This window comes from Limanda limanda, chromosome 20 (genome assembly GCF_963576545.1).
Source record: "Limanda limanda chromosome 20, fLimLim1.1, whole genome shotgun sequence".
Taxonomy (NCBI): Eukaryota; Metazoa; Chordata; class Actinopteri; order Pleuronectiformes; family Pleuronectidae; genus Limanda; species Limanda limanda.
The window spans coordinates 9740454-9754373 of NC_083655.1; the positions used below are offsets into that span (position 1 = coordinate 9740454).

At 42.4% G+C, this 13920-nt stretch overlaps 1 protein-coding gene across 1 annotated transcript in view; it reads right to left on the reverse strand.

The window, feature by feature from the left end:
* Window positions 1-5921, reverse strand: part of prex2 (phosphatidylinositol-3,4,5-trisphosphate-dependent Rac exchange factor 2) — an 87078-nt gene extending 81157 nt beyond the window's left edge. The window contains exon 1 of the mRNA XM_061094108.1: window positions 5468-5921. Within this exon, the coding sequence (XP_060950091.1) occupies window positions 5468-5605 (138 nt within the window). The 5' untranslated portion in view covers window positions 5606-5921. The remainder of the gene's footprint in view (window positions 1-5467) is intronic.
* Window positions 5922-13920: the final 7999 nt, after the last annotated feature.

The following is a 13920-nucleotide window of genomic DNA, read 5'->3' on the forward strand; positions in this document are numbered from 1 at the left end:
AATCAATCTGCATTTCTTTCACTATCACATATCTCACTGAGTATTACAAAATTCAAAGTCTTTAATAATAAGATTGCTTGCCATTAAGGAGGAATGAATGGAATTGTATATTTCCAATTGTAATCGCATTTGGGGCATCTAGGAAACTGCTAAATCTTGCTTGACGAAGATGAATGGATAAACTATTGAACGGCATGCAAAACACGACAGCTCCCAAAAAAAACAATGTTGCTCAATGGGAAGATAAAAGATTATCCCACTCAATGTTATAATTAATATGGGACTCGTGATTGATGCAAAAATCTCTTCAGGAGAGGGATGTTGCCAAGCTAATCCACACCGGTGTTTATCTTCAGCCTGGCTAAAAAGACCAATCCTGCAAAAAGACAAGCTGCTAGAAATGGTTTGTGCACACAAATGTCACACAATGCTTCTACTTGCAGAAAAATGCCACAGAAATAAGATGAGTGTCTTGTCCAATGCATTTACACCTCTCAGGAATGCATATGATAAATCACATGCAATGCAAGAAGTGACAGTTGCATCCTTTCAAACACGCCATAAAATTAAATCCCCTTGCGCTGTGGAGGTGGTGTGAAATTGAAATGCAAGTGAGCCACTTCATCAGTTCAGGGGCCTCTCACTGGGGACAGGCAGAAAAAAAACTGCCTGTATTCTCAGAGAGGAGGGACTGACCCAATCCAATTAAAAAGAGTCAAGAGGAAAAAACATGTCACATCCCTCTCCGTTTGCTTGTGTTTCTTTCTTCTGCTTCGAGTCCACCGAACAGCCACATGTTTTTCTGTGTACCTGGAAAAAGGCTAAGTCCTGGCAGATCTGAATTTAACTTGGCCTCTGTAAGAAGTTATTGCTGAGGATTCTGCTCTCTGATGAGGAAACACATATTTTAAGCCTGATGGGATCATAATAAACTTTCATGTAGAAAGAAAGTGGAAAAATACACTTCTCGTCAACACAACATCTAAAATAATGTCTGGAACATGCAGACACCACTCTCCTCTGGGAAATGGTGGTGAACAACAACAACAACAGAAAGGTAGCTAAAGATATTTGAGTTATTTGAAAAGGTACAGGAGAAGAGAGGCGGGTGTGGGACAAATAACAGTATGATGGATTGATCATCAACTCCAAATAAAGACATAAAAGAAGTATTAAAAAAAGGGAGGAGGAGAGCAACTAGGGCAGAAACAGCAGCATCTGAAATGTCTTTTGAAATTCAACATTCAGTTTAATTATCATTATGCAACACAAGCTCATAAAATGAAATTACAGATGTATTCCCGCTATGCTAATCACAAAAAACTAAAGTTATAAAAATTAATGACTAAAAAAATTAGGTCATAAAAATAAAACTTCACAGCCTGAGGAGAGAAACTGGCTTGTGCACATTCACTTAGGATCCTTATTGGTCCTCTGAAAAAGTTGAGAATTTTGCCATCTTGAATTATAGATCCAATATGGCCTGCTTTTCCTCAGGATCCCTGAGGAAGAGCTGCAAAATGTTCCTAAGGAGAGCGACGCCTCGAATACCCTGCTTAACCTTTTATCGTTTATTCAGTTGATCTTAGATCATTTACAATGGGGTTGCTGGCAGTTTCTACATTGTTGTTTGTGTGTTTTCATCCAATCAGGACACACAGACCATCAGCATCTTTCTGTTGTTGTTTCCATCAGAGCTCAGGAGGGACGTAGATGTTGAAACACAGAGTCTGCAGGTTAACAGTCAGACAGGAAAGGGGTCGGAACAAGAGGTTGTGACCTTCGGGGTCATCACCTGTGCTGTCTATCCAGAGGGTATGAACCATGTCATGGCTGCGTCCCCCCCACCCCCGCCCCTGAGCTGAACTCATCCAGGACTGCTGACTGGTCATATGTTACAAGGAAAACAGAAAACATCTTGGGCCAACATGAACTCCCAAGCAGAGAACAAATCCAAATCCGTGGAGGGAGAGCAAGATGTGGAGCCTATTTCGTGCACGCACACACGCACACACACACACACACACACACACACACACACACACACACACACACACACACACACACACACACACACAGGGTTCACTTTAGCACCTGGGTTTCTAAGAACGAGTAACTGCTCCTTCTTAGCAGCTGCTTTCTTCATTAGGCTTCATTTCCCACTTCCTGCGGCCACTCTAACTGACTTTAGGTGACCACCAATATGTTTATTGACCAACAAACTTTTTCCACATTAAGCCCCTGGAGGCAGTATGACGAATATCATCATATGCAGCTGTATTTAAAACTGCAGATACAATATACAAGATTCTTGAATGCCTTAATAATCAATCCTTTTTCCAGAGAATGAGAAAATCTCTGCTCGTACAACGTCTCAACACACATTTCTTTAATTTCAATTTATGCAAAGGGATTAAAAATGTTTTAAACATTAGTCAGTGGTTGCCTCATAGTTCAACAGGCTTTTGTTGGGGAGAGGAAGGCGGCAGCTGAGGGACCACTTAATGCACTGCAAATCTTTTTGGAATATATTAAGTTAAACTTGTGGCTCAGATCTCGCTCCAGAACAGGGACATGAAAGGTTTCCTCCATTGTCCCGTTCTTGCATCCTCTCTCCCAAGTGCTTATCGTCCAAGCAAATGGCTTCCAGTGTTTCTGTATCAGCGGGTGAACAATGGCAAAGTATTCCATTTGACAGCATGACTAAAAAATGACCTGCAGAAATGCAAAGAGCTCATTAGAGCAACTGTTTACATTATGTCTTGGGTTGCTCTTTTCAATGAGGCTTTTCTAAGAGTGACTGTCATTTTATTGGCTCGTAGCTGTCCAAGATAAACACCAGTGTCCAAGGCCGCCCACTTTCTCCAGCTATAATTGTTTATTAAGTAAGATTGTCCTGAGATATTTCACACAACTTCCCTGGAGCCTGCCTATAAATATCAGTCTACTGTGGAGAACATATTGTGCAAAAGGTGACGCTTGTCACCTTTTGCAAGTCAAATTAGACTTCCCAGTAAGGACACCTCCAAGATGCAATCTGCACTCTGTTTCCCATGAGAGGTTTGCTAAGGCCACACAATACGCTCTGTCTGTCCTGGGACAAATTGCTCCTAATCATCCTTGCTCTCTGTGTTGTTTTCCACTACCTTAATAGTAAAGTATGTGCGAGGTGCATTGTGTTTTGGGTCCCACAGATCAGCAGCAGCAATCTCTGCTCCGCGGTTCAACTTCGGCTTCTGAGCGGAGCCTCATTGTTCCCCTGCATTTCCTAACCTCGGAGGAATTCCTCCTCCAGGAAATATGGTTTACAAGAGAAGGCACCGAGCCCAGCCACTAGCGGAGACCCAGAGCCCCCCTTCTAGCCACCCTTCACCCTCCTGGCAATATCCACTGCGTGATCCACTGCCCTTTTCCCTTTCGCCGTCCAGCAATATCCCATTTACATCTCTTCCTGCTGGTACTGGGAATCGCCTGGATTATCCTACCAGGGACTCGCACAGAGGGGGGGGGGACTGGCTGGTCCTCTGCTCTGACCTCTAGACACACAGAACCTTGCATGGTTTGTTACTGGTTCTAGCTCGGTACTAGAGGAAGGAGGGGGAGGAAAGTGAGTTGTTTGTGTGTGATCAGATGAAAGTCTTCAATATGACCCCTCTCCCCAGTAGGGCCCTCTTTGATCATCCTGGGTATCTTCCCAATAATCCCCAGGACCTCCCAGATGATAAGACAGTAGATAATAGCGACTCTTTGTCTTTTCCTCTGACTTTCCAGCTTTTTTTAATCATCCACCTCCACAGCAATAAGCCGACAATAGCATGACTATCTTTCACTGTCAGATCTCGGCTCCCATCCCAAGATTCCCAATGAGAACAGAGTTGCCTTGTAAGGGGTCAGCCACTTCTGAAATGAATCCCAGTTCCAGCACTACAGGGGGAGATAAAGGAGGGGGGGCTGCATTCCCTAAACCCCCCTACCACCACCAGGACAGAGGACATTCCCTCATGTAATCGCCCACACTATTTCTCCAATGATGCCACTTCTAAGAAAAGCCAGATAGAGCTCCATCCCCTCCCTGGTCCCTCCGCTCTCCATTGGGAACATCTGGGCAGTGTGTGTGTGTGTGTGTGTGTGTGTGTGTGTGGGGGGGGGGGGGGGGTGCATTCATACATGTGGTCTGGGAAATGGCACTTTTTAATGACATGCAACACAGTTACCCCTTCGACCCGACGTCCATGCAAAGTTCCCATAGCAGCAGGGAGCTGGAAATGCTGAGAAGATGTGATGAAAGCCATTAGGCCGTCCAGACCCAGTCCAGATCACATGCTCGTGTGTTGACTGCAAGGATTTTCACTTCTGACATTCTCAACTGACTTATTTCCAGAGCTGCCATCGTTATTTGACGTAACACCATTAAGCTCCGGTGCTTTACATCGGAGGCCACCTGTGCCTAATATCAGCGGCGAACTGCATCCTCCTAAACTTTCTATTCTTTGTGGCAAGATTGGACTTAATTGTAACATTGCACAGTACAATAAACAATTCTGGGTATGACAAGGACAGAGGCAGCTGAGACAGAGGCCATTATGCAAGTTTCTCTGCTGATTTTTTTTCACCTCTGCCAAAGAGGTTATGCCTTTTGTCTTTCTTAGTTAGCAGGATTACGCAAAAACGACTGGACGAGTTACCACAAAAGTTAGTGGAGGGATCTGGTATGGGTCAGAGAGGAACCCATTATATTTTATTGCAGATCAGGATCAGGTGACAGAGCCAGAAAATCTTTCTCTAACATTGTGAGAAAATGCAATTTGCAACAATTGGGCGCAGATCCAAAAATCTAGTGGATTTAAATGTGTTTTCTGAGTGGCCTTCTATAGATGTTCTGTGTCTTAGCTGTTCTGTGATGATGACAGAGATAGTTCCAACAAGCTGGGACGGATTCCCCTTAACTTCAAGATTAAAAGACCTTTGCAAACTGACGAGAATCATGTTGCTTGGGTCATTTGAAGGAGCAACAATCTTTGTGACTTGATTCTGTTGTAATTTGTGGTGTATCTATCGTTATGTGACTCTGTTAGGCAAAAACATAGTGATCCAGTTCCCCAAATGGCTTCTATGTCTGTGTGATCAGCTGTTGCCAGACACAAGCCCCCATGCAGCCCGTAACAGCCTGTGAGAGAAGTGGATTAAACATCACACTTGCTGTGCAGGAACCAAAGCGGTGCCTTTGTGGCTGCTCTTCCAATTTCACACTTGGATCCTGAAAAGTTAATATATCCATCACAGACTCAGAGTTATACAGGCACCGACCACAGCTCTGGAGCCTGGTGCACCATGCATACTAAGCAGTGTGGCTGTTTTGTGTTGTTTATTTGTTTGTTTGTTTGTGCGCTTTGAGATTTCACTTTCCTGCGTAAAGCTCTGCGCAATTGTTTTGCCACCTCTGATTATAACAACTCGCACAACTCACCGACAGGAACTCGAGCGTCCCGACATAATCCCGTTCGGTCTTTACAAGTTCATTCAGGACGCAGACTCTCAGCCGCAGCTGTTTCTCCAGGTCCTTCCCGCTTTCAGCCCTGTGCTCGCTCCTGCTCTCCTCGGTCATCGTGCGTAAAGTGGATGCAAAACTTTTCCTATTCCCCTTCGGCGGCGTTTCAGAGTCTCACATCGCTCAACAGGTTTCAGCGGCGCAAGTGTTCATTCTGCAGCATGGTGGTGGTGCTGGTGGTGCTGGTGGTGGGGGGAAAGTGAAGCAAGGAGCCGGTGTCTGCAGGGGAAAGTCCACTGGAGGGGGATGGAGTAGTTATAAAGCCGAAATAAAGGATGAAAAGTCAAAATAAGTTTGGAGATGAAGTGGAAAAATATGATGGAGGTTTAGACAAAAACTTGTGGCGTCTTCAGACAGAGGAGCGGAGGTGGAGAACGACTGGACTCCAGTTCTCAAGTGGAGTCCATGTGACTCCTGAAGTCTTCATCCTTTTCCTGCCTCCCCACAGACTTTTTCATGAGCAGGACACGGTCAAACCAGCAGGGATACGCACTACGCTTTTTTCCGGCTGTAGTTGTCAAAATAAAAGAGCTGCAACAGGTTTTGGTGGAAAATAAGAAGTCAGTGTTTCCTCCAGATAGTTTTTATAGTCATATATACGACCTTCAATTATTTTAAATGGCCACTGAAAACTTTATAAGCCAAAAAAGAGGATATCTAATCGACACTAGCTGAGCTGATACCCTTCCATGATTACTATTGACAAATTTACCCTTTTACTTTGAAGGAAGAAGTATTAAACTTCTCATTTTATTTTAGTTATCTCCAGTTAACTTGACACTACTGAATCCTGGACATAAACAATCTCACTGACTTTTTACTATACACCAGACTTCACCAACACATCAGATCATAAACCTGATATTGTGTTACATATGATAAAATCGAACTATTTATTAAAGATGAGATAAGAGATCAATAAGAACTTTAATTTTACTCTTATTTGGAAATGGAGTTGATGGAGTAAAATAATAGGAAAATGGAAGTGGTCGCCTGGTACTGCTGAGAGCAAATTTGCTGAATGACTGCCACTGCAAAACTTCATCTAGCAATAGAACAACGTTGTATCACTTGAATTGATTGCGTTCCCCTTGTTATAAAGTGCAATAGCTGCTTAATGGGGTAGAGAACTTCAGTCGTAAAACCTCAGCTTCCATAATTTAATGGCAAATGATCTCTAATATCTGTGAGAAAATTATGGGGGAATTTACTTTGTAGTTCTGTAACTGATTAATTTTAAGTGACATGAAAATTCTGTCCATGCAATGGAAACATGGGTATGGTGGCCCTGAAGGTCAAAACACAACAGCATTTGACCTAACACAACAACATATCAAAAAACAAACTTTGTTGACATGTGTGTTGTGGGTTTTGACCAATAAAGACAGACAACGTGACAGCTTCCCAAAAGTCAAGCCACAGTGTCTCAGTCGCCACCTGGTGGCTGGCTGCAGTACAGGTTATAAACCCCACCCCTTCCAAGTAAGTGGATGGGACATGGACCAAACTAAAAAGTCAATAGCACTCGTTAAATAAAGTTTTCTAACAGATGGTTTCTTGGTTAGGGTGAGGGTTCATTTCTGGACAGTGGAAGGAATTGAAGACGTGTCCTCCATCTCTATGTACTGTTTAGGATCCTCAGGGCCACTGTACATATGTGTAAATAAGGAGGGAATAATGTTATCTCCAGGAAAAATTACAATATTTAGTGTTAAAGAACAATTTCATAGTTAATAATACATACAATAAGGACATTTAAAAAATAGCCAGAATGAGTTTTGGATGGAGCTGTGCTGCGTAAGACCTTAAGTCTATCTTCTCTCATAATAAACACATTTCTCCTCAGCCATTGCTGTAGTTTCCTCACGGACAGTATTTGGACACGGAATCAAAATTATTTTGAGAGAAAGTCGAGCACAGGCAGCAAAAGAGAAAGAACAGAAACACCAAAGAGTTTAGTTATGCTGTGACAGGGCAAAGACCACACTTTCTCACTCTGTAATATAATCCAATGGACAGGGTTGCATTTGAAACACATTGAACCTCGACCATTTCAATCTGCCTCATAGAAACATAAACCCTCCCTAAATATGTTGTTTCTGTTAGACAGGCAAACTTAATAACAACGCACGCTGGATTCTCATGACCAGATTGGCACAGTTTGGTGTTTTCAACAGACAAAAATATGTTACCCGAGAAAATTTCTTGCAGCAACTCTCTTATTACAAATGTGTCCTGTCTGCAGCAAAGTGCCTCTCCCTGGTATCTTTTTTTAAACATTTGATTGAAGAACTTCCTCTTAATTACACAAGCAGATGCTCTTGTGTCACAGCACAGCTTTACAAGCTGGTAAAGTTAAATAGAACTGATTTCTTATGCTGCAGTTAATGTGGGAATTGATTTCAGGTGCAATTTCTCATGCAAAAATAGTTAAAATACACAAACTGCATATATATTAAGCTGCTGGAAAGGCTGGTTAAGTGTTTGTGAATTTAATACCCAGAGTCATTTTGCACCTGGCGAAATAGCAGCACAATCAACATTAAAAGCTACTTTCATTTTACCAGCTTGAAATTCCTCTCAGAGGAGCTATGCAGTCCACAATTATATTTCAGGATTAATTTATTTCCTTTCTGCAGTACATTCATACACCTGGTTACACAGGCCTCTTATCTAAACCAATGCATTCAGTTTATTCTGTAGTCTGTGGAGCACGTTCATGAAAAGAGAGGAGGAATTTAGCTGATGACGACTGCACGAATTCTTCAGCACCAGAGGGAGTCTTTATTTCATTGGGCTGTTTTATGTCTCAATTACAGGTTAGTGTCAGTTTTGTGAGGTGAGGTGAGGACATGGCTCTTCAACGTGACTAATCTTGGCGTGGAGTATACTCTGCTGGTTAAATGTGGTACTGCAGGCTGTTCCAGTAACTTTGAGATGATGGAGGTTTTCCTCTGTGCTTTCTCTCTGCAGCCACTAAAGGGCAGTGTTGATCCTACTATATGACTCAAGAATAAGTTGCTCTTTTTAACAGAGCTGTGGATCAGTGCCACATATCAGGTCTTTTTATGGTCCTGAGAGGGTCCTGGTCCCAGACCCACCCCACACATTTAATCATTGCATGAGAGAAAGCTAAGAACCTGTGTTGATGTCTGTGGTTTACCAACTTAATAATGGTTTTATACGAGCTCTTTCATTGCAGGTAAATTATCTAGGCCCTTAGATTTTATTGCCCATGACTTTGGTCAGTGGAATTAACTTCTATTATTTGCGGGGTTGAGTGCTGCCGGGAAGTGTCAGACTGATATGAGCCACTTTTTCTGATTATTTGCACTTAACATCAAACACAAGTGGTGATAAAAGCGTTAATTTTCCTTAAAGTGTATCAGTGTGTGGCAGCGGCAGTCGGCCCATTACACTGTTTTCCTTTGTTGACATTTATTTTATTCTGTTCACATAGAGGAAAACACACAGAGGTCGGGGGAGGTATGAAGAGGGAGGCTGAGGTGTGTTTTGAAGTGGTTTGAGTTTGAGTTTAGTTTGAGGATCAGGCTGTAGGTACCAATATATAAATATAAAAATAAATGTAAAAAATATTATGGGTTTGCACAGCAGTTGAGGAAAGAAAAGAAAGAAAAAATAAATATTTGCCAAGGAGAAGCACTTCATGTCATTTAACTAAGGAACTGCAGCCTCAAATGCCTCTTACAAAAGGAGCATTCAGTCTCAACTTCAAGTTGTACTGAGTCAAAATGTGGCTAGTTTTGTTAATTTGCATTGCTTCATGTTACAGTGGTGCCCAACAGGGAGTAAAAAAGTGATATCGTCATATTGCATAACATAGATCGACTTGTATTCATGAATTTCTCTCAAAGTTCTTTGGATTGGCAGTTCTTCTCGTCTTTCTGCACAGTTTCTTCCTGAGTGAATAATATGAATAAAAAGTAGCAGAGATGTTTTCATTTTACCAAGGACATCGCTGACGTCTTTGCAGCTATTAATCAAAAATCCTGTGATGAATAGCAGTGCTAGTCAAGCCTGGTGGACTATTGTGAAAGACGTCTCCTCTGATCCCAATGATTTAAATAATGTACAATTTCTTCTTGGAATACTGAACATTAGGATTATATGAGAACAGTACAATACATCATTGCTATCAATTACTTACTGCAATAAAGAAGTTTGTTTCATCACTGATTGATTAACCCGTTTCCACATCTTGATAATAATAATACCATTATATATTTTATTTATATATATAACTTTTCAAAACACAGTTACAAAGGCAAAAGTATGTTGAGGTACTTTTACCAGCACAAACAAAGTAAATACGTTAAGTTTTCCGGGCAATTAGGATGAGGAGGATCCTAATTTAATTCAGTGTGTATTTATTTGTAATTCACTACATGAGTCACTGGTTTTCACCTGCATATTATACTTTCAAAATTGTGCACATTCCATTCTCAGGTCTCTCATGTACTAAATATAGGTTACACACAGCCTCCTTTAAATATTGTCTTAATTCTTGTGCAGTAATTGAAACTTTGTGGGAGTTTGTTTCAACAAAAAAACAGCTAAATATTCTAGATTACTATAAATGTAAATCCTCCTCGTAAATATTAATACAGATATTAAACCAAAATAAATCTAAAATGACAACATCAATGGGAACTTTGGTTTGCTAATGGGCTCCGGGACAGGATATCATGAAAACACATTTTACAACTACGCATTTGATTTCATTTTTCTGATTTTGCTCTAAATTATAGAATATTTCTGCCTTTTACATCTGCTAAAAAATATTCAACTGAAACAGGAGAGAAGCTTACTCAGAGTCAAGAGCCAAAAACAGTTATGACCGCTGGCACATAGAGAGACAGTAATTGGCTGGTAATTTCTAACACTCTTGACACATGTACAATTACATGATGATTGGAGCAACAGTAGTCAAAGCAACAGCACATTCCTTAAGAAATTCTCTTCTAATGCAGTCTGATCACAAGCTCTTATTGATTCCTGCAAGGAAATTGGTTGGTCATCGCATAGTTAAGTCTGAGCAAAACTCAAGTTTCATCATGCTGTAAACAGATCAGGTCCAGTTTACATCCAGGACATGGTCAAACACTACACACCAGCACGTTCACTCCGCTCTGCTTCAGCTAAACTACTCGTTGCTCCTTCACTGCGAGCTAAACACTCATCAAAATCACGACTGCTTGCTGTCCTAGCTCCTAAATGGTGGAATGAGCTCCCACTCGACATCCGGACATCTGAAAGTTTACACATCTTTCGCCGAAAACTAAAAACACACCTCTTCCGACTGTACCTTGACTAAAAAAACACACAAAACAAAAAACAAAAAAAAAAAAAAAACACTAACCACTTTTGAAACTAACACTTTGGTAGCACTAAAATGGCACTTACTTATAGCACTTTGTGGTTTTGCTTTATTTCGAAGAAATTTTACTGTCTTGATTCTTGTTGTTCTTGGTTTGTACCCTCAGGGTTGAATGCACTTATTGTAAGTCGCTTTGGATAAAAGCGTCAGCTAAATGAAATGTAATGTAATGTAATCTTCATATTGATCTGACGATGATGACTGGTGGTTGCTCGAGCACAGAGCGATTGATCATTAATTAAAACGTCTCATCTTTAAAGTCCTTGTCATTGAGATCATCCTCCCTTAGGTCCTCCATTCATTCTGAGAGTGAAGATTCTTTTCTTTCTGGCAGCCAAATGGCCCACTTTGTTCGGGCCTCCCTGTCCAGACTGATTACCGTCTTTGACCCCCCACCGCCAACCTCTTTCCCTTCTCCCCTCAGGGTCAAGAGGTTGTAGAAGTGCACTCCCAGCTCTGCTCAGGGTCATCCGACATCACAAAGAGCTGCAGTTTGCTCCCCTCATCGGCCGGTGCGAGCCGTGCACTCATTTGTCAAAGAGTTCATTCACACACCTCAGCCGGATCCAGAGAGGAACATGGGGTTTATTGGCCCCCTTGTGCCATTCTAAGATTGCCCAGGGTTCGACTTAGCTCAGAGAAAGACGGCTGGTTCTTCAGCTCCCCGCAGACCACAGGCCGGAGCGGTGCCACACGCCCAGGTCTGCGTTCCTGTGTGTTAGAAACAACACCGGGACCACCACACAGCGGCGGCAGTGCCCTCAACCCCCACGTCTCGGTGCCCAACACGTCACGCTCAAACGACCAGCTGACGTAACAACCTTTACATGCAGGCGTTTTTCACTCTGCCCACAAATCCCTGAACATGATACTCATGGAACGCAGAGCAAGCACTTTATGAATATGGCTCTCTGTGCAGCTGTCAGAGTGCTCAAAAACACTTTCTGGGGTTAATGTTATTTTTGAAAAATAGCTCTGTCGGTAAAACCCTCTTTAAACTTTGGTGCAATTTACTTCAGGTTCCAGTAAAGGGGAGGATTTTTATGGTGGTTAAACCAAAGATGGATTCACCCTCTGAATCAGCCCTGGCGTGTTCTCTCGGTGCTAGTATATGAGGAATAAAAATGATTTGAACCGTTACGTTCTGTTGAAACTGGCTTTACTCATTCTTTATGTGGAGTCCCACATAACCCACCGCTGAGTAAAGACAATGATGCAAGTGCAAAATCCTTTACATTATTTCTGATCCTATTAACACTAAAAGTACCTCTTTCCAATATACAGATATGACACAAACCGCAGTTCCGTCATGTTTCGTATATGTTATATGGGCTGTGCAGGAACATTTGGAGCGAGCAGGCTGTGTGTTTGGGGGAGATCTGTTGTACAGTAATTGGGTGTAAAACAGGTGGCGGCACTGTTGACACTGGGGAGAAGCATGTGAAAAATGTGCTGCCGCCATGCAATCACAAAAGGAAAAGGCTGGCAGTTGACTTAGACGTTTAATCACCGTGTTTGGGTGATAAGTAGAGGATCAAACGGCGGCACGGAAAGCCTAGAATAACAGGGAGAGCCACCTAAAGCTCCACAGAGGGATTCCTGGTGGAGCCAGGCCAAGGCACTGACAGAGATGTGGCAGCTTGTTATCACACAGGCTTCAGGGTAAAGGCCTATTGAGCTGTACGAGGGTATAAGAGTATATATTAGAGCTATAAGTGAACGGGAGGGTGAGGATTCAGGAGCTCCATGTGCTGTTAAGGTCTGAATGAACAAACAATATCCTAGCTATCGTCTGCATGTATCATCTCCCTCTAATTCACGAAGGCCATGCATTTCTCCAGTAGTACAAAGCTTCAGTATTATTGCACTACCCCTGATCCAGTCAATCTACAGGCTGAAAATGCCTCGGCAACATCATGGGATGCTCTGTGATTGTCCACAACGTTCGAAACATATACAACCACCATTGTTCAGATCAGTGGTTCTCAAATGTGGGTCTGTAAAAGGTTTTCATTCATTAGAATGTTCCATTCATTTATTTTGTGTTGTTCTTTCTTACGGCGAAACAAAGTAGATTATGTGAAAATGAAAAAGTTATTCCAAGGGACGTACATGAGGTTATGGATGTGCACTTTTCTTTGACTGAGCTGCCCCTCGGCTGCATAAACATTAGCAGCCCAATAGGGTTTGACCAAGTTAAATAGCGATTTATCTTCCATTCATCAAGGATTTTTTGAAATGATGCAAAGCGACGCCCTTAACATGTGACAAAGTCCACAGATAGGTTGGGACTGGGAGTCTGAAATGTTTTGCTTTACATGATCTACACAATGTCAACTAATAATGATCTATATTTGTTTATTAGGGGGTTTATTTGAGATGTTTGGATATTGTGGTTCACAGTCGGATAGATGACTCAAAATGCAAAATCATATTGCAGCTGGTTTGCAGGAAACTGTAGCCTATCTGTGATAACTTACACTAAGGGGGTGGGGGATGTTGCCTTTTTTTCAGGGTAGGGCAATGGCCCCTCTGTGCACGTCCCTGCATGAGGGGGGCCCTAGAATATTAGGGGATCCTTGGCTGAGGAGAATATTGAGAACCTCTGGAGCCTCTCCTGGGCTGAAAGTGTCCGTCTCAGAGGACAGCTCATCATATCATAACAGTGATATACGAGCCCTCAGATGTTTGATCCCAAAGGAGAAAGAGCCGAGTGTCTCCTCCTTCAAAGGACCCGATCCCAGGAAGAATGGGTCTGTTGTTCTGAGGTGGGAAAGATGACATATGCTTTGCACAGAGCTTTTACGCATCATCTTCAAACGCTGACACACTCGGGGTTTGTCCTTTTTTTGAAAGATCGCATCCGTCCAGTGTGAGCTCACGCCACACCACAGAGGATGTCCTCCTGCTCGTCAGACACGGATCCAGTTACCAACTTTGCCGACACCAGGACCACGTGACCCAGGTCCTCCTC